This window comes from Pleurodeles waltl, chromosome 6, assembly GCF_031143425.1.
Source record: "Pleurodeles waltl isolate 20211129_DDA chromosome 6, aPleWal1.hap1.20221129, whole genome shotgun sequence".
Classification (NCBI taxonomy): domain Eukaryota; kingdom Metazoa; phylum Chordata; class Amphibia; order Caudata; family Salamandridae; genus Pleurodeles; species Pleurodeles waltl.
Genome location: NC_090445.1, coordinates 861,914,667 through 861,935,293, shown reverse-complemented (window position 1 = coordinate 861,935,293; position 20,627 = coordinate 861,914,667). Strand labels below are relative to the sequence as shown.

Genomic DNA, 20,627 nt, shown 5'->3' with positions numbered 1-20,627 from the left:
TATGGTGTTTTTTGGTCTAGAGCCCCAGCTCCCTTCAGTATATTTGAAGGGGCAGTGATAACATCCCTTGGTCACAACATTTAAATCTGACACTCTGTGGCAGTTTGTTATAGCAGAACTTACCACACAATGGTTTGTTTTGGCAGACATGGTCTGAAGGTTTTAAAGCATTATTTGCTAGAAAATAATAGTTAGCTGGCCTTTTTTTGAATGCTTACTTCTCCAGCTTTGATCTTGTGAAGAGTATGCTGCCGGAAGAATACCACAAGGTACTGGTTAATATCAGAAAAGCAGAGGCTAAGAGTAAAAAATTGAGAGCCCTCAAAGATGCAGCATCAACAGATGTCAGCGATGAACCTACATCACAACGTAAAGGAGACAGGTAAGTCTGGTACCATTAACAGTGCAAATGATCTTGATTAGAACTGTCATTGTGAGTGGAACTGTAGGAAGTTGGGTCTGTATGTGCTATTTCAAAGTAAGGAATAGCATGCACAGAGTCCAAGGGTTCCCCTTAGAGGTAAAATAGTGGTAAAAATAGATAATACTAATGCTCTATTTTGTGGTAGTGTGGTCGAGCAGTAGGCTTATCCAAGGAGTAGTGTTAAGCATTTGTTGTACATACACATAGACAATAAATGAGGTACACACACTCAGAGACAAATCCAGCCAATAGGTTTTGTTATAGAAAAATATCTTTTCTTAGTTTATTTTAAGAACCACAGGTTCAAATTTAACATGTAATATCTTGTTTGAAAGGTATTGCAGGTAAGTACATTAGGAGCTTTGAATCATTTCAATTGCATGTATACTTTTCAAGTTATTCACAAATAGCTATTTCAAAAGTGGACACAGTGCAATTTTCACAGTTCCTGGGGGAGGTAAGTTTTTGTTAGTTTTACCAGGTAAGTAAGACACTTACAGGGTTCAGTTCTTGGTCCAAGGTAGCCCACCGTTGGGGGTTCAGAGCAACCCCAAAGTTACCACACCAGCAGCTCAGGGCCGGTCAGGTGCAGAGTTCAAAGTGGTGCCCAAAACGCATAGGCTATAATGGAGAGAAGGGGGTGCCCCGGTTCCGGTCTGCTTGCAGGTAAGTACCCGTGTCTTCGGAGGGCAGACCAGGGGGGTTTTGTAGGGCACCGGGGGGGACACAAGCCCACACAGAAATTTCACCCTCAGCGGCGCGGGGGCGGCCGGGTGCAGTGTTAGAACAAGCGTCGGGTTCGCAATGTAAGCTAATGGGAGATCAAGGGATCTCTTCAGCGCTGCAGGCAGGCAAGGGGGGGCTTCCTCGGGGAAACCTCCACTTGGGCAAGGGAGAGGGACTCCTGGGGGTCACTTCTGCAGTGAAAGTCCGGTCCTTCAGGTCCTGGGGGCTGCGGGTGCAGGGTCTTTTCCAGGCGTCGGGACTTAGGTTTCAGAGAGTCGCGGTCAGGGGAAGCCTCGGGATTCCCTCTGCAGGCGGCGCTGTGGGGGCTCAGGGGGGACAGGTTTTGGTACTCACAGTCGGAGAGTAGTCCGGGGGTCCTCCCTGAGGTGTTGGTTCTCCACCAGCCGAGTCGGGGTCGCCGGGTGCAGTGTTGCAAGTCTCACGCTTCTTGCGGGGAGTTGCAGGGTTCTTTAAAGCTGCTTCTTGAAACAAAGTTGCAGTCTTTTTGGAGCAGGTCCGCTGTCCTCGGGAGTTTCTTGTCTTTTCGAAGCAGGGCAGTCCTCAGAGGATTCAGAGGTCGCTGGTCCCTTTGGAAGGCGTCGCTGGAGCAGAGTTCTTTGGAAGGCAGGAGACAGGCCGGTGAGTTTCTGGAGCCAAGGCAGTTGTTGTCTTCTGGTCTTCCTCTGCAGGGGTTTTCAGCTGGGCAGTCGTTCTTCTTGTAGTTGCAGGAATCTAATTTTCTAGGGTTCAGGGTAGCCCTTAAATACTAAATTTAAGGGTGTGTTTAGGTCTGGGGGGTTAGTAGCCAATGGCTACTAGCCCTGAGGGTGGGTACACCCTCTTTGTGCCTCCTCCCAAGGGGAGGGGGTCACAATCCTAACCCTATTGGGGGAATCCTCCATCTGCAAGATGGAGGATTTCTAAAAGTTAGAGTCACCTCAGCTCAGGACACCTTAGGGGCTGTCCTGACTGGCCAGTGACTCCTCCTTGTTATTCTCATTATTTTCTCCGGCCTTGCCGCCAAAAGTGGGGGCCGGGGCCGGAGGGGGCGGGCAACTCCACTAGCTGGAGTGTCCTGCGGTGCTGTGACAAAGGGGTGAGCCTTTGAGGCTCACCGCCAGGTATTACAGCTCCTGCCTGGGGGAGGTGTTAGCATCTCCACCCAGTGCAGGCTTTGTTACTGGCCTCAGAGTGACAAAGGCACTCTCCCCATGGGGCCAGCAACATGTCTCTAGTGTGGCAGGCTGCTGGAACTAGTCAGCCTACACAGACAGTCGGTTAAGTTTCAGGGGGCACCTCTAAGGTGCCCTCTGGGGTGTATTTTGCAATAAAATGTACACTGGCATCAGTGTGCATTTATTGTGCTGAGAAGTTTGATACCAAACTTCCCAGTTTTCAGTGTAGCCATTATGGTGCTGTGGAGTTCGTGTAAAACAGACTCCCAGACCATATACTCTTATGGCTACCCTGCACTTACAATGTCTAAGGTTTTGCTTAGACACTGCAGGGGCACAGTGCTCATGCACTGGTACCCTCACCTATGGTATAGTGCACCCTGCCTTAGGGCTGTAAGGCCTGCTAGAGGGGTGTCTTACCTATACTGCATAGGCAGTGAGAGGCTGGCATGGCACCCTGAGGGGAGTGCCATGTCGACTTACTCATTTTGTTCTCACTAGCACACACAAGCTGGCAAGCAGTGGGTCTGTGCTGAGTGAGGGGTCTCTAGGGTGGCATAAGACATGCTGCAGCCCTTAGAGACCTTCCCTGGCATCAGGGCCCTTGGTACCAGAGGTACCAGTTACAAGGGACTTATCTGGATGCCAGGGTGTGCCAATTGTGGAATCAATGGTACATTTTAGGTGAAAGAACACTGGTGCTGGGGCCTGGTTAGCAGGGTCCCAGCACACTTCTCAGTCAAGTCAGCATCAGTATCAGGCAAAAAGTGGGGGGTAACTGCAACAGGGAGCCATTTCTTTACAGGAACTCACTGTATCCTGTTTATATTTTGTAAGCAGTATTCTTTAAATATGATCAGGTTTCATACTGCCACTCAAAACGTATTTACATCCTAGTATCTCGGTAGCCAGACGTGCTGCTTGTTTCAGCAGATGTGAGGCTTAACTTCTTATTTGTGTTTAAGGATTTGTCAGCATACCTAATCCTCCTTCCATAACCGAATTTCTCACTAGCACTTCTCTCAGTACTGTCTTCATCTCTCCAGGAGTTTCAGCTGCTTGCTGTTCTGTTGTTGACAAATTATCAGTGCACTGCACACTAAACATCACCTCAGAGTGGCTACTCTTGGACCAAATGGAGAAGATAATCCTTTTTTTCGCTGTTTGGCAATACAGGCTACTCCTCAGTAGACTCCAATGTTTTCACATGCAAGAGCTTTTCTCAAATCATGTTGCCTTTTATATTATGCCTGTCAGAACATGCACAAAGACTCATGACCCCATGACATAAATGATGCATTAATATTAATGTGATAGGAGCATGACAGACGTTCTGCAGCTTGTGTACTTTACTATGAAGCCGTAGGTGGATTTGATGTCCAACATAACCTGCATGGGTGTTATACAGCACAGTCCAGTTGCATCCACCAGCACTGCTAAGCAGTCACACTCCCTGCCTCTCTTTGATTTGACAAAGATCAGCAGTAAGGGAGGAAAACAGCTTGTGACTCCATAGCATCTGATATGCCTATATCCACTTTCTTCTCATGTCCACAAGGACATGAGACACAAACAGACCAGCCCTGTGGTATTTTTAAAATATGCAGCATTTTGAAAGTTCAGAGAATTCTATGCACATGCTGTCTTTTCAGTGCAAAAGGAAAATAATGTGAATTGTTTTGAATTTGGCTCAGATCCTACGTTCACTTCTAGCCTGCTGGGCCAAAAAGGAGAGACTTCCGTGAGCTGTTTGTAAATCACAGATGGAGCACATTAGGCTTAAAAGTCTTGTATTTAAAATACCATGGCCGGCTGTGCAGTAACATGGTGGAGTTCCATTTGCTTGAGATTAAGTATCCTGATTCAAGAGAATTAATTTGGTAGCTTCTGGCTGTACAGCTAATCTGACTGTATTTAGTCCGTAAGAAGGTAGGTTGGTATGTTCCACAAGTTTCTTTGCCTCATGAGCTACTTTAGTTTAGACAATAATGAACTATTAAGGAGACTGCATCTTACCCCTGAAACGTGGGAGATGGAATTCAGGGCATCCTGTGCCTCTTGACTTGGCTGAATTATCAGGGCATCTTCCTTGACTGATCGTACACCACCTAGTGGGATCTTTAAATACCAGAGCAGACTACCTCAGCTGGTGAGACCTAGTGATCACAAATCACTGCTACATCTGGATTGAGTCTTCCAGCAGTGGAAAGAACCCTGGCTCCATCTCTTCACTGCTGAGAATGGGCATTGTCTAGACTTATCTTGGAGACTCATTCCACCTGGAGTGGAGCACAGCTCTTCCTCTCCTGCCTCTAGTCTTGAAGATGACCATAAACAACTGGGCACAAGTCATCCTAGTTGTCCCAGGATGGGCAATGAGACTTTGGTGTTTGGAACTTCTGGGCCTGAGCATCTGTCCGCTTGATCAGGCTACCACTTTGGGAGGACCTTCTGTCACAGCAGTAGGGCAGGATCTCGCAACTGAACCTGCCCAGCTAGTCTGCACCTCCATGCAGTTAACTGCAATCAGTCTTATCAAAGTTGTGGATGTCATCTTTGCTGCAAGGCATCTTACTAAGTCTGTTTATGCAAGGTACTGGGATAAGTTTGTAGCCTGGTGTGGCACCTGCAGTACTGTTCTTTTGCAGGCCAAACTGTTGGATGTCCTGTTGCCCAGCAGGGACTTGCATTGGGCACCATTGAAGGGTGTCTGACGGCCCTTTTGGGACCCACCATCTCATTTTAAAATACCCCTTTCTGATGAGATTTTTGAAAAGTTGGTTATTTCCTCCAAAACTCTATGTGATGCCTCAGTGTGATCTTAATTTGGTCCTTTTCTCATGTGTACGCTATTTGAATCCATTCGTAAGTGTCATTTACATCTCCTGACCTTGAAGACTGTTTCTGGTCATGGTGACCTCAGCTTGTCATATGAGCAAACTCCAATCGCTCTCGATAAGGTCACCTTATCCACACCTTTTCCTCACAGTGGTATTGTGGTCCAAAGCAGCTTTTTTGTCTCTAGTTGTACTAGTGTTTCACATTGGGCAGTCCATCACTCCTATGTTGTTCTTTGCCCTTCATCACTCCTCGAAAGAGGAGGAGAGACTTCATTGGTTGGATCCTAAAAGAGCTTTGAGTTAATACATCAGTTGCACCAAAGACGGTCTGATGGCTGATCAACTCTTTGTATGTTTCTCTAGGGCAAAGAAAGGAAGGGTAACACAGTTACAAACTCTGTCAATTTGGACAATCCTTAGCATCAAGATCTAGTATGTGTTGGCCAAGAAGCAGCCCTCCCTGAGGGGTTGAGGGACTAATCCACCAGGGTCAAGACTACCATCACTAATCTGGCACATGGAGTGCCTATAATTGACATCTGTCACACTGCTACGTGAGTGTTGGTGCACACGCTCACTGAGCGCTAATACCTTTACTGCCAAGGAAGGACATTTTGCTCATTCAGTCCTGCAGTTGTTTCTGATTTGAGCCATTCCACAGACCCACCTGCTTGGGAGGTAATGATCTGGCATCTATGCTAAAGGTATGGATTTGGCGATTAGTAGTATCAAGGAGAAGAACAAGGTACTTACTTTCGGTAATGCTCTTTATGGTAGATAATCTAACTGCAGGTTTCTCACCTTCCTCCTACCTCCATGTTCTGTGGAATCTTCATCTCAAACTAAAAAGGGTCCCAGCCAATGAATTTGCACACTTGCATCAACTGATCATTCTTAGGCTCTTCGGCTGAGGTCGGGGACAGAGATAAGAAAGAAGCTGACATCAGCGCACAGGGATAGTGCTTATATGAGACTCTGTTCGTCTCTTCCAAGACTGAATTAAGTTGGTGCAGAGCTGCATCCTGCCACCTACCCACACACAGGAGCAATGCTAAAGAATCTTTCTGATAGTCTGGCGCTTAAGAATGTTCTAAAAGTGAGGAATATCCACTACAAAGAGCAATACTGAAGGAAAGTAATCTGTTCATTCAGTTCATAGGCACCTGCCAACTCAAGTAAATCACTAAGGAGCATTTAGGTGGTGGTCTTGAGTGCCTGCATTGGACATGTCGGTTAGCTGTAGATGAACATTTCAGACCTTTGTAGCCATTTAAGATTCCTAATGAGTTGGCATTGAGTTGTGATGTTTTTGCTATTATCATTAATTTTGGTGTTACTACATTGTATGATCCAGCTACTAAAGGAAGAAATGGTTAGTTTCATGGTCTTGAATTAATTGGTTTGTTCTAATCAGCTGGGACATGTCCCTCTAGTGCATTGTTTTCATTGTTTTTGATTTCTTGTAAAACATGGATTGAAAAAGCTTCATGGAGCACTCAAACATGTTGAAATAACTACTGACAGTCTGTTTTTATTCCTCTTTTCTAGCATTGAGGATATTTTGGCAGATTCGGATTCTGAGGAAGATGATGAAAAGAAGGGGAAGGAGCAGAAAAAACAAACAAAACCTAAAAGCCAAGCTTGGCTGAAGGAAGGGGAAGATGATGAACCTTTGAATTTCCTAGATTCAAATGCAGCACAAAGAGTCCTGGGTAAGATGCCTGTGAAGCGGTAGTCCCAAGCATATTTTTCCAACAAGATGCAGGCGCATTGTTAGAATCTTTGTTATTGTACAAGTTTAGACTCGCCTAATTAAATTGATGACAGATTTTATTTTAGCTGTTAATGATCCCAACATTGGCAGAGAGTATGATCACTGCAATAGAATGGATAAGAGGACATTTCTGGCAAGCTGTAGTTCTACTAGTAAGATGTCTAGATAAGCAGTTTTTCAGCATGTTGTCTTTTGCTCTTTTCTTTGTTAATAAGTTGGTCAGCATGTCTCTGATTACACAAATGCCTTTTCTTTGACTGCATTCTAATAACCCGACCTTCCTTACAGCCTTTGCAATATTAGTGTGTCTAGCTCAGTATAGAATCTTCAATTAAATTTGGTTTTCATAGCTGTTCATTCCTCTTTAAGAAAACATACAAGTGTTAAAACATTGTATGCAAAACAGAATCTTGCTGGACCACACTGAACACTTCTGTATCCCAGGATCTTTCCTGTTCCAAATGAAATTCCAACCCATCCCATGATCACCAGCAGTCAGTCATCTTTTGTGCCTGTATCAATGGCACAGAGGTTTGTCTTTAAATAACCAACAAAAACATCTAGTACCTAACCATAGAAAGTTGCCCAAGTAATAGGTATCTTCAGCGTTCCTGTATACAAAGGCCCCATAGTTGATCCCCACCAAATCCAGATTATTTTAGTAAGCTAAATTAGTCATCATTAACAGGCTTTCGTGTTTTCACTGCTCAAACTTAATTTACCACAGTCTATAGGCATATTAAATGTTGCATCAGCATGTACTCCAATATTCTACAGTAAGTTGTGGCAGCTACAAACTTCATCACCGTAAGGCTTTGTTACTGCTGCAAATAAAGGTCGGATAAATTGAGCATTCTTTATTTTAGCCAGTCTATTTAGTACAATTCAAGCTGCTATTCTTCTGTGACAAGATTACTGAATGGGATCTCTTTCAAAATGAGATGACCCGGTAGCTGAATGAACAGTTAATTGAGGAATTAACAGATATTTGAATTTGATGGAAATAATATAGTAGCCTGGCTTGTTGGCTGTGGAAATTACTGAAGTCCCAAAAGGCCCTGAGGAAGGGCAGAGCTTGTGCCGAAACATAATGTGTTGGTATAAAGAATGGTAGTTTGAACATTACTTTGACAACCATGGGAATACATTTTAAGGTTGATATTCTGGCATCAGATTTCTCATCTTTAGTATATTCCCAGGTGCCAGACTGGATCCAGGAATCTTAAATCAATGTCCTTGATGTTCTGACAGATAGCAGCTCCTAACTCTGCGGCTCTGGAAGTATTTAAGTGGAGTCTTATAATGATGCCACCTCTGAGCTCTGATGACTGTTCTTTTCTTTCTGTGTCCTAAACACAGATCCAGTGCTCCATTCCCATCTTTGTCGATCTGTCCACAGTTATAGATCTTGAACCTGTGTGCCAGGGAAGGAGCATGTGCCCACTCCGCTCCAAAACAACAGTATTTAAGCAATGTTGTGACTTAATGAAGCAGATATATATCAGTCGCCGACCCTCACAGCGTGTCTCTGGTGCCTAGACTTGGGCCATGGCTCAAAGTTGTGTGGTAAGTGTGTCTTGTTGCTCCTGCAGGCGATCAGAGAGTAGGAGGCAAGCTTTTGAAGCAGTCTTGCCACTCAAAGTTGCATGTCCCAGCCCTGATTGTGGGGCAGGTCCCGCACCAAATCAGTGTGCTGAAAGTCATCGGGTGAGTCAAATCCCAAATCACGTCACAAGCACTAAAAGGCCAAGCAGTAGTCAACCCCCATTTCCCCTCACCTGGAATTCAGTCCTGAAGCCACACAGTTTGCATTTTAAGGGCCCTTCACCTCTAGAATCCTCAGGCTCTGAGCCCATTCAAAGGTTGGTACCTCTTTGAATTTTCAAGGCCATAGTCTATACTGCAGCAGATTAGATGCCTTTAAGCAGGTCATGGTGACAATTTCCGTGATGCTAATAATTCCCTCTGGAGTAATTGTGGGCCTCACATAGCTGCAGGGCAACCAGTCGCACGTCTGCTGGCAAGGTGCTCCGTGGTGTTGACTGATTCTGTCTGACTTGCTGCCGTCACCAGTACAGGCTTCTATCCTGGTCAAAAGGTTCACACCGGTACCTCCAGTGCCAACACTGCTCCCGCCTTTGATTGGACCCATGCTGGATCTGATGCCAATGCTGACATGGGCCCACTGCAGTCCTATGTTGCGCTACTAAATGTTAGCGACTGCAAGAAGGAGGAGACAACTTAAGTTTCCTCTTTATTACACTAGTTCAGGACTCTATTTGAACCTACAAAATGCTAGTGGCTTAGACACCTGTGGATAAATGGAGCTGGAGCCCCCCCTATGGTCCACCTACAGAAGAAAGTGCTTCTTTTGCAGTGGTAGTAAGCAGGACAGCAGAAGTCTTTAACTCCACATCTACCCACTGTAGAAACAAAATCCAATGTATTGATGGAAATTCTTCAGTCTCGGCCAGCCTCCGAAGAACCTCTTTTGCCATTCATTGAGGCATTTGTGAACACATGGATAGCAAATGTCCGTCCCTACGCTTTTTGCCCCCATTTGAAATGCTGGATGCCCATTTGCACTGAAGCCTGGTAACCAGGCACTAGTGCCAGTGTTCATTCCCCTAAAAACGAAATACTCAATTGTAACACAGTTGGCACTCACTTTAGCACTCCTGTAAGCCCTTAGTAAATGGTACCACTGGTACCTAGGTCATGGGTACTAAAGAGGCTCCCTAAGGGCTGCAGCATCTATTATGCCATCGTAAGGGCCCTCCCATACAAATTACATGCAGACTGCCACTGCAGAATCTGTGAAATGGTGCAAACCATTTTGAAAACACAACATTGCACTCTGTATGCAATGCCCAAATTACTGCATATAATACATGTAAGTCCACCCCTACAGCAGGTCGTAAAAACCCTAAGGCAGGGTGCTTTCTATTTTATGTAAGGACATATATGCATGAGCAGATATGCCCCTGTGGTGTCTAATTCTATTACTAGATATTGCAGGTGAACAACAAAGTCATCTTAAAGTTTGTACTGGGCACTAGTCATCGAGTTACCCAGCTACATAATGGCTTCACTGAAACCTGTGGTGTTAGGTATCAAACACTTCATCTTAATAAATCCATACTGATGCCAGCATTGGATTTATTATGACATGCACCCAGAGGGCTTCTTAGAGGTGCCCCATGTAAACCTACGAGTCCTCTAGTATGTTAGCTGACTGGTATCAACCAACCACCCACCACAGATGAGTTTCTGAACCCCTGGAGGTGAGAGGCCACACTGGCTGTGGCCGGAAACAATGCCTGCTGCGGACGAAGGTGTTCACACCTCCAGCATGATGGCAAGTGAATCTGTATGCCAAGGCAAGGGACTGCAAAGTCCCTGCCGCCTTTGATATGCAAACCTGGCTTCCGCCAGACCTGGGAGTTGGCCCCGCCCTGAGGCCCATTTGGCATCAGGACAGGCAGGAAATTAGCTATGCAAGTAGACGTGTTGCACTTAAAGGCTTGTCACACCCCTAAAGTGGGCTGCCTGATATGCTCCACGAAGGAAGTGTTCCACCATATTGGTTTTGGTGGAATTGGGAATTCTTTTACAGGTTTATGCCCACTCTCCACAGGAAGTGGTCATATATGGGGTGTAGTTAACCCAGAGGTAAGTAACTCATTGGCTACTAACCTAACCCCCTTAAACACCACTAAATTCAGTATTTAGGTGGCCCCTGACATTAGAAACTCACTCGTCTGACTGCAGGAAGGCCAACCAGTGCAAGCACTTTGGATCAGCTTTGATTTTTAGCTCCAGATCGTGCCTACCTGCTGCTGCCACAGCAGTCGCCCGGACCATACTCGTCCTTCAGCTGTGCATATTCCCAAAAAGTCAGAGGGCTGCCAGCACCTCATCAACCAGCCAGCATCTCCCTTAGAGTGGAGGAGCAACTTCCCTGCAGACACCAACTTCGATGTCCGATCCACTGATCTGCTGACCCCTGGGTCCACCAACGCAGCAGTCACCCAGGAGGAGGTCACCATGCTCCAGGAAGACAGATGTGTCTCCCCACCAAGTCTGAAAACTGTAAGCCCACCAAGAGTTGCCCTGCACCAATACCTGGGATACCAGATCAGTTACAAGCACCAAATCTTGTTTGTGTCTGGACCAGAAACCACTGCCACTAAAGATGACCACACCACGAGGGATGATAGAACCTATGAGCCTGCCCACAAGAGAGGCCCTGTTTTCTTCCCCCTCTGCAGGTCTAACCAAGACCAGTGATCACCTTCAACGCACAGGACTAGCTGAGCAAAACCCTTTGCACCGAGCTCTCCGGCCAGGGCTGACTATCGACTGTGCCCCCTTTCTCCCAACACCCTCACAAACTGAGCCTCCATTTGGGAGCTCAAGGACTTGTCTCTCTTTGCAGCCTGTTTCTAGTTGGCCCGCACTTCGCCAACCATGCAGTGCGCAGGCACCCGACCCATGCAGCATCTCTGCACCTGGACACCCCAGTGCAGGCAAAATCGAACTGCTGGTGGTTCTTGTGACCTTGGCCCCCTAGCACCCTAAGACCTAAAGGTGACCCCCAAGAACTCTTGGAAGCAGTGCGTTTCCTTTTTCCTATTGAAAAGCATTACCTCTTAAAATCGCATTTGTGTGGTTTACTTACCTCACTGTGCAAAGAAATATTACAAACAGTACTTACCTAATGCTGAAGATTTTGGTGTCTAAAATAATATTAAAATCAGTGCTATTTCTCTAAATTGGTTTCAAGTTTCTTCTTGAGTGTGTCTCGTATATTGTGTTAAACAAGTGCTTAGCACTCCCTCTAAGCCTAAACTGCTTACTCACCCTACTACAAAAGAGAGCGTTTAGGGTTAATAATTCCACCCCTGTAAGCCAATAACGGCCTCCTGACCTATCTGCATAGTGTACCCCTTATATTCGGTACACTGCATAGATAGCCAGCTTCCTATTTTATCCTCTCCGTCACATCCCTCAAAAGAGGAAGGGAGACTCCAGTGGCTTGCTCTTAAGAGGGTTTTAAGCTTCTACAGTAAAGTAGTCTTGTGTCAACTCTTTTTCTATGTTCTAGCCAAGAAAGCACCTTCAGGAGGACTAAATGCACATTTCACCAGAGCTAAGGAAGCATAATCCAAGGGAGTTTGTGTGTTGAACATCTGTCAAGCTGCAACATAGGTGTCACCAAGCACTACTGCTCTGGGATCCAGGTTTACAGAGGGTCATCTTTCTTTCTGGGTCCTGGGTTTTTAGTTTGAATCCATTCCTCAGACCATCTGCTTTTTGTGTGAGGTAGTGATTGGGTAACTATTTTGACGGTGAGGATGCAAGCTAACCACAAATTCCTCATTGCCCTCCCACCTCCCTATTCTGCTGAGTGGATATCTACACATCCTAAAACGGTCCAAAATTAGGTTTTTGTATGGTGTCGCCTGCAATTATTTTGAGTTGATCTGTTTCGGAGGGCGCAGCAGAAAAACAGTACAGCAACAGACATTGGCTGTGGCTTAGTTAAGTCTCTACCAATGCTGAGTCAGGCCGTTGTAGAAACAGATGGTGCCATCTTTAGGTGTCTGCAGAAGATTAGAGTCATGCAGAGACTGCAAAAAGCAGATGTTGATCATGGACCAACACAAGGTCTGCCTCTGGTAGTTGGGCTTCAGGCATGATCCGAACTCTTGCTGCAAGTGTGCTCTTTTGCACCTAGAGAACATCCAAGACCAGAAGGTAAAACTCTACATCACTGAACGCAGATTTGAAGCCCAGTTTGAGCTCCAAGTTGTGGACCTTTCCCTGGGATGCTCCCGTTAAAAGTCCACCTCCTGCTCAAAGTTTTCCAGGCTGTCAAAGTCCAAATATAAGCATAAAAAGATGAAGTGGGATTTGTCCCAATCTCACCAATAGAAGTCTGATTAGAATGCACATGGGTGTTGTAGGAAGTTGGCTCTGTATGCACTATTTCAAAGTAAGGAATAGTATGCACAGAGTCCAAGGGTTCCCCTTAGAGGTAAGATAGTGGCAAAAAGAGATAATACTAATGCTCTATTTTGTGGTAGTGTGGTCGAGCAGTAGGCTTATCAAAGGAGTAGTGTTAAGCATTTGTTGTACATACACACAGGCAATAAATGAGGAACACACACAGAGACAAATCCAGCCAATAGGTTTTGTTATAGAAAAATATATTTTCTTAGTTTATTTTAAGATCCACAGGTTCAAATTCTACATGAAATATCTCATTTGAAAGGTATTGCAGGTAAGTACTTTAGGAACTTTGAATCATTACATTAGCATGTATACTTTTTACATAAAACACAATAAGCTGTTTTAAAAGTGGACACAGTGCAATTTTCACAGTTCCTGGGGGAGGTAAGTTTTTGTTAGTTTTGTCAGGTAAGTAAATCACTTACAAGTCTCAGGTTTGGGTCCAAGGTAGCCCACCGTTGGGGGTTCAGAGCAACCCCAAAGTTACCGCACCAGCAGCTCAGGGCCGGTTAGGTGCAGAGGTCAAAGAGGTGCCCAAAACACATAGGCTTCAATGGAGAGAAGGGGGTGCCCCGGTTCCGGTCTGCCAGCAGGTAAGTACCCGCGTCTTCGGAGGGCAGACCAGGGGGGTTTTGTAGGGCACCGGAGGGGACACAAGTCAGCACAAAAAGTACACCCTCAGCAGCGCGGGGGCGGCCGGGTGCAGTGTCCAAACACGCGTCGGGTTTACAATGGTTTTCAATGAGAGATCAAGGGATCTCTTCAGCGTTGCAGGCAGGAAAGGGGGAGGCTCCTCGGGGTAGCCACCACCTGGGCAAGGGAGAGGGCCTCCTGGGGGTCACTCCTGCACAGGAGTTCCGTTCCTTTAGGTGCTGCGGGTGCAGGGTCTTTTCCAGCCGTCGGGAAATGGAGTTCAGGCAGGTGCGGTCAGGTGGAGCCTCGGGATTCCCTCTGCAGGCGTCGCTGTGGGGGCTCGGGGGGACAACTTTGGTTACTCACGGTCTCTGAGTCGCCGGAGGGTCCTCCCTGAGGTGTTGGTTCTCCACCAGTCGAGTCGGGGTCGCCGGGTGCAATGTTGCAAGTCTCACGCTTCTTGCGGGGAGTTGCAGGGGTCTTTAAATCTGCTCCTTCGAAACAAAGTTGCAGTCTTTTTGGAGCAGGGCCGCTGTCCTCGGGAGTGTCTTGTCTTTCTTGAAGCAGGGCTGTCCTCAGAGGATTCAGAGGTCGCTGGTCCCTTGGAAAGCGTCGCTGGAGCAGGGTTCTTTGGAAGGCAGGAGACAGGCCGGTAGGACTGGGGCCAAAGCAGTTGGTGTCTTCTGTTCTTCCTCTGCAGGGGTATTTCAGCTCAGCAGTCTTCTTCTTCTTGTTGTTTCAGGAATCTAAATTCTTAGGTTCAGGGCAGCCCTTAAATACTAAATTTAAGGGCGTGTTTAGGTCTGGGGGGTTAGTAGCCAATGGCTACTAGCCCTGAGGGTGGGTACACCCTCTTTGTGCCTCCTCCCAAGGGGAGGAGGTCACATTCCTATCCCTATTGGGGGAATCCTCCTTCTACAAGATGGAGGATTTCTAAAAGACAGAGTCACCTCAGCTCAGGACACCTTAGGGGCTGTCCTGACTGGCCAGTGACTCCTCCTTGTTTTTCTCATTATCTCTCCTGGACTTGCCGCCAAAAGTGGGGGCTGTGTCCAGGGGGCGGGCATCTCCACTAGCTGGAGTGCCCTGGGGCATTGTAACACGAAGCTTGAGCCTTTGAAGCTCACTGCTAGGTGTTACAGTTCCTGCAGGGGGGAGGTGTGAAGCACCTCCACCCAGAGCAGGCTTTGTTTCTGTCCTCAGAGAGCACAAAGGCTCTCACCGCATGAGGTCAGACACTCGTCTTTCAGCAGCAGGCTGGCACAGACCAGTCAGTCCTGCACTGAACAATTGGGTAAAATACAGGGGGTATCTCTAAGATGCCCTCTGTGTACATTTTTTAATAAATCCAACACTGGCATCAGTGTGGGTTTATTATTCTGAGAAGTTTGATACTAAACTTTCCCAGTATTCAGTGTAGCCATTATGGAGCTGTGGAGTTCGTTTTTGACAGACTCCCAGACCATATACTCTTATGGCTACCCTGCACTTACAATGTCTAAGGTTTTGCTTAGACACTGTAGGGGCATAGTGCTCATGCACATATGCCCTCACCTGTGGTATAGTGCACCCTGCCTTAGGGCTGTAAGGCCTGCTAGAGGGGTGACTTACCTATGCCACAGGCAGTGTGAGGTTGGCATGGCACCCTGAGGGGAGTGCCATGTCGACTTACTCGTTTTGTCCTCACTAGCACACACAAGCTGACAAGCAGTGTGTCTGTGCTGAGTGAGGGGTCCCCAGGGTGGCATAAGATATGCTACAGCCCTTAGAGACCTTCCCTGGCATCAGGGCCCTTGGTACCAGGGGTACCAGTTACAAGGGACTTACCTGGGTGCCAGGGTTGTGCCAATTGTGGAGACAATGGTACATTTTAGGTGAAAGAACACTGGTGCTGGGGCCTGGTTAGCAGGGTCCCAGCACACTTCTCAGTCAAGTCAGCATCAGTATCAGGCAAAAAGTGGGGGGTAACTGCAACAGGGAGCCATTTCTTTACAGTGTGTAAATGTCTGTGTGTGTATGGGAGAGATTTATTGAAAGAGAGAGGGAAAGAGTTTTTTAGGCTTTGATGTCCGATATACTTAGAATGAGATATTTGTGTGCAATTTAAAATTAAAAAATGTATGTCATTTTTGAAAAATGTAATAATTTGTACTTCATTAAACAAAACAAAAAAAGGATACGAGTCCTGCTGGACTCGAACCCTTCATGCTCAGTGTGAAGGTCTGTGACTTTCACACTGAGCTATTGCTTTTTTTTTTTTTTTGTGTAAAACCCTTTATGGGCTATCTGGGACTGCGAGGAAGCCCTCAAGGGCTCCCCTGCAGTTCCTACATATTTATTTTATTTTTTATTCGAACAAAATGCTCTATACCGTCTATCTGGCACCTCGGGGGAAGCCTTAAGGCCTCCCCTGCAGTGCCATTGTTTCAGCACGCAAGGAGCTGCTTTAACAGCAGTTCCTTGCTTGCTGAAGCATTTCATCTTTGTTCCCTGCACATGTGAGGTGCATAGAGCACAGAGATGAAAGCTTTGGTTTTTTACAGTGGGACTGGCTTGACAGGTCCCGCTGTCAAAAACGGAAGTGTTTGCCAAGCCGCAACCAACAGCTATGTCTCAGGGGTGGGCACCATGGCACTTAGCAGGCATAGCAGGAGCTGGCCCTGGGGGGTGGTAGTCCCCATGGCGATCAGAGGCTCCTCGAGGCCCACCACCACTGTGCATATAGCCCTTGGGAGGTGGTGATCCCAGGGGCTGTGGGGGGAGGGCATGTGGCCACCTTGCACCAGATTTAGACATTTACTGATTGTAGGAGGCTGGACTGGCTTGTAGTGAGTACCAAGGGGTACTTGCACCTTGCACCAGGCCCAGTTATCCCTTATTAGTGTATAGGGTGTCTAGCAGCATAGGCTGATAGATAATGGTAGCTTAGCAGAGCAGCTTAGGCTGATCTAGGAGACGAGTGAAGCTCCTACAGTACCGCTAGTGTCATATGCACAATATCATAAGAAAACACAATACACAGATATACTAAAAATAAAGGTACTTTATTGGTATGACAATATGCCAAAAGTATCTCAGTGAGTACCCTCAGTATGAGGATAGCAAATATACACAAGATATATGTACACAATACCAAAATATGCAGTAATAGTATTAGAAAACAGTGCAAACAATGTATAGTTACAATAGGATGCAATGGGGACACATAGGGATAGGGGCAACAGAAACCATATACTCCAAAAGTGGAATGCGAACCTCGAATGGACCCCAAACCTATGTGACCTTGTAGAGGGTCGCTGGGACTATTAGAAAATAGTAAGGGTTAGAAAAATAGCCCACCCCCAAGACCCTGAAAAGAGAGTGCAAAGTGCACTAAAGTTCCCCAAAGGACATAGAAGTCGTGATAGGGGAATTCTGCAGGAAAGACACTAACTAGCAATGCAACAACGATGGATTTCCAGTTGAGGGTACCTGTGGAACAAGGGGACCAAGTCCAAAAGTCACAAGCAAGTCAGAGATGGGCAGATGCCCAGGAAATGCCAGCTGTAGGTGCAAAGAAGCTGCTACTGGACAGTAGAAGCGTAGGTTTCTGCAAGAACGACAAGGGCTAGAGACTTCCCCTTTGGAGGACGGATCCCTCACGCCGTGGAGAGTCGTGCAGAAGTGTTTTCCCGCCGAATGACCGCCAACAAGCCTTGCTAGCTGCAAATCGTGCGGTTAGTGTTTTTGGATGCTGCTGTGGCCCAGGAGGGACCAGGATGTCGCCAATTGCGTCTGGGGACAGAGGGGGCGTCGAGCAAGACAAGGAGCCCTCTCAGCAGCAGGCAGCACCCGCAGAAGTGCTAGAAACAGGCACTACGAGGATGCGTGAAACGGTGCTCACCCGAAGTCGGACAAAGGAGTCGCCGGAGGACAACTTAGGAGGTCGTGCAATGCAGGTTAGAGTGCCGTGGATCCAGGCTGGACTGTGCACAAAGGATTTCCGCCGGAAGTTCACGGAGGCCGGAGTAGCTGCAAAAGTCGCGGTTCCCAGCAATGCAGTCTGGCGTGGGGAGGCAAGGACTTACCTCCACCAAACTTGGACTGAAGAGTCACTGGACTGTGCAAGTCACTTGGACAGAGTTGCTGGATTCAAGGGTCCTCGCTCGTCGTGCTGAGAGGAGACCCAAGGTACCGGTGATGCAGTTCTTTGGTGCCTGCGGTTGCAGGGGGACGATTCCGTCGACCCACGGGAGATTTCTTCGGAGCTTCTAGTGCAGAGAGGAGGCAGACTACCCCCACAGCATGCACCACCAGGAAAGCAGTCGAGAAGGCGGCTGGATCAGCGTTACAGAGTTGCAGTAGTCGTCTTTGCTACTATGTTGCAGTTTTGCAGGCTTCCAGCGCGGTCAGCAGTTGATTCCTCGGCAGAAGGTGAAGAGAGAGATGCAGAGGAACTCGGATGAGCTCTTGCATTCGTTATCTAAGGAATCCCAAGAGACAGAGACCCTAAATAGCCAGAAAAGAGGGTTTGTCTACCTAGGAGAGAGGATAGGCTAGCAACACCTGAAAGAGCCTATCAGAAGGAGTCTCTGACGTCACCTGGTGGCACTGGCCACTCAGAGCAGTCCAGTGTGCCAGCAGCACCTCTGTTTCCAAGATGGCAGAGGTCTGGAGCACACTGGAGGAGCTCTGGACACCTCCCAGGGGAGGTGCAGGTCAAGGGAGTAGTCACTCCCCTTTCCTTTGTCCAGTTTCGCGCCAGAGCAGGGCTAAGGGGTCCCTGAACCGGTGTAGACTGGCTTATGCAGAAATGGGCACCATGTGTGCCCATGAAAGCATTTCCAGAGGCTGGGGGAGGCTACTCCTCCCCTGCCTTCACACCATTTTCCAAAGGGAGAGGGTGTAACACCCTCTCTCAGAGGAAGTCCTTTGTTCTGCCATCCTGGGCCAGGCCTGGCTGGACCCCAGGAGGGCAGAAGCCTGTCTGAGGGGTTGGCAGCAGCAGCAGCTGCAGTGAAACCCCGGGAAAGGCAGTTTGGCAGTACCAGGGTCTGTGCTACAGACCACTGGGATCATGGGATTGTGCCAACTATGCCAGGATGGCATAGAGTGGGCAATTCCATGTTCATAGACATGTTACATGGCCATAGTCGGAGTTACCATTGTGAAGCTACATATAGGTAGTGACCTATATGTAGTGCACGCGTGTAATGGTGTCCCCGCACTCACAAAGTCCGGGGAATTGGCCCTGAACAATGTGGGGGCACCTTGGCTAGTGCCAGGGTGCCCACACACTAAGTAACTTAGCACCCAACCTTTACCAGGTAAAGGTTAGACATATAGGTGACTTATAAGTTACTTAAGTGCAGTGTAAAATGGCTGTGAAATAACGTGGACGTTATTTCACTCAGGCTGCAGTGGCAGGCCTGTGTAAGAATTGTCAGAGCTCCCTATGGGTGGCAAAAGAAATGCTGCAACCCATAAGGATCTCCTGGAACCCCAATACCCTGGGTACCTCAGTACCATATACTAGGGAATTATAAGGGTGTTCCAGTAAGCCAATGTAAATTGGTAACATTGGTCACCAGCCTGTTAGTGACAATTTGAAAGGAATGAGAGAGCATAACCACTGAGGTTCTGATTAGCAGAGCCTCAGTGAGACAGTTAGGCACCACACAGGGAACACATACATATAGGCCACAAACTTATGAGCACTGGGGTCCTGACTAGCAGGGTCCCAGTGACACATAACAACATACTGAAAACATAGGGTTTTCACTATGAGCACTGGGCCCTGGCTAGCAGGATCCCAGTGAGACAGTGAAAACACCCTGACATACACTCACAAACAGGCCAAAAGTGGGGGTAACAAGGCTAGAAAGAGGCTACTTTCTCACACTGATTTACTCCAAATCTGCGTACTGACAGTTAACTTTCTGCCAAATCTAGTATAATTTCATCCAGTGGTTCAGGCTGTAGACATGTCTAAAGGTCCTATGGGAATTGACATGAGAATGCCCCCTTTTGCTCGGCCTCCGCTTGACGGATCACCCCAAAACTTACCCTGCGCAACAAGAATCATGCTAGAACAATTCATGAAGATTCGTCAAAGGGCACCAAAGACATAGGCAAGTCAAAAAAACACTTTTTCTATGGAAACATGGTCCTAACTATAACTACCTTGTGGTTACACTGCCACTAGGATAAACCACAGGATGGTAATAACTGTTTGGTGGCGCCATACATCATAAATTGTACATGGGTAAAGAGGAGGAATATTTTGCACCTTTAGGTCCATGATTGACATAGACAATTGAAGCTTCACTCTTGTTTTCTGTGTTACTCAGACCCCATTCTAGATGCTAACCATTGTACACTTATTTCTTGAGCAACTCCGAAGTAGTTGTCACCTGAGTCTGATTTTCTTTTGCAATGTGTCTATGAAGGAATATATCGAGTATAAGTGCATTTAATCTGTTGTAGCATTCTGTTCTCAACAAGTATATCCCCCTGAGTGATTAGTTTTTGCTTTAACCTGGTAACCATGTGTTCGATGGCATCTGTCGCTGTAGATACGCATGTTTTGCAATAGCTCGCCATCTGGTGTTGGGCCGGAGTGTTACAAGTTGTTTTTCTTCGAAGAAGTCTTTCGAGTCACGGGACCGAGTGACTCCTCCTTTTGTCTCCATTGCGCATGGGCGTCGACTCCATCTTCGATTGTTTTTTTTCCGCCATCGGGTTCGGACGTGTTCCTGTCGCTCCGAGTTTCGGAACGGAAAGATAGCTAATTTCGGAAGATTTTCGTCGGTATTGTTGCGTTCGGGATCGGCGTAGTTAGATTCAACACCGCGTCGAAGGATCGAAGAGCTCTGGTGCCCTTCGGGGGTAGTTTTTTCGATCCCCCGTCGGGGCCTGGTCGGCCCGACCGCGTGCTGAAGAACGCCGATGGAACGGACCCCGTTCCGTTTCTGCCCCAAATGCCACAATAAATACCCCTATACAGACCAACACTTGGTCTGTAACCTGTGCCTGTCACCTGAGCACAGTGAAGACACCTG

The 20,627-nt window shown here is 47.2% G+C and overlaps 1 protein-coding gene across 1 annotated transcript in view; it reads left to right on the top strand.

Annotated features, from left to right (window-relative positions):
* RRP12 (ribosomal RNA processing 12 homolog) overlaps positions 1–20,627 on the top strand; it is a 682,638-nt gene that overhangs the window by 521,429 nt on the left and 140,582 nt on the right. The window contains exons 27-28 of the mRNA XM_069239610.1: positions 227–382; positions 6,714–6,877. Of these exons, the coding sequence (XP_069095711.1) occupies positions 227–382; positions 6,714–6,877 (320 nt within the window). The remainder of the gene's footprint in view (positions 1–226; positions 383–6,713; positions 6,878–20,627) is intronic.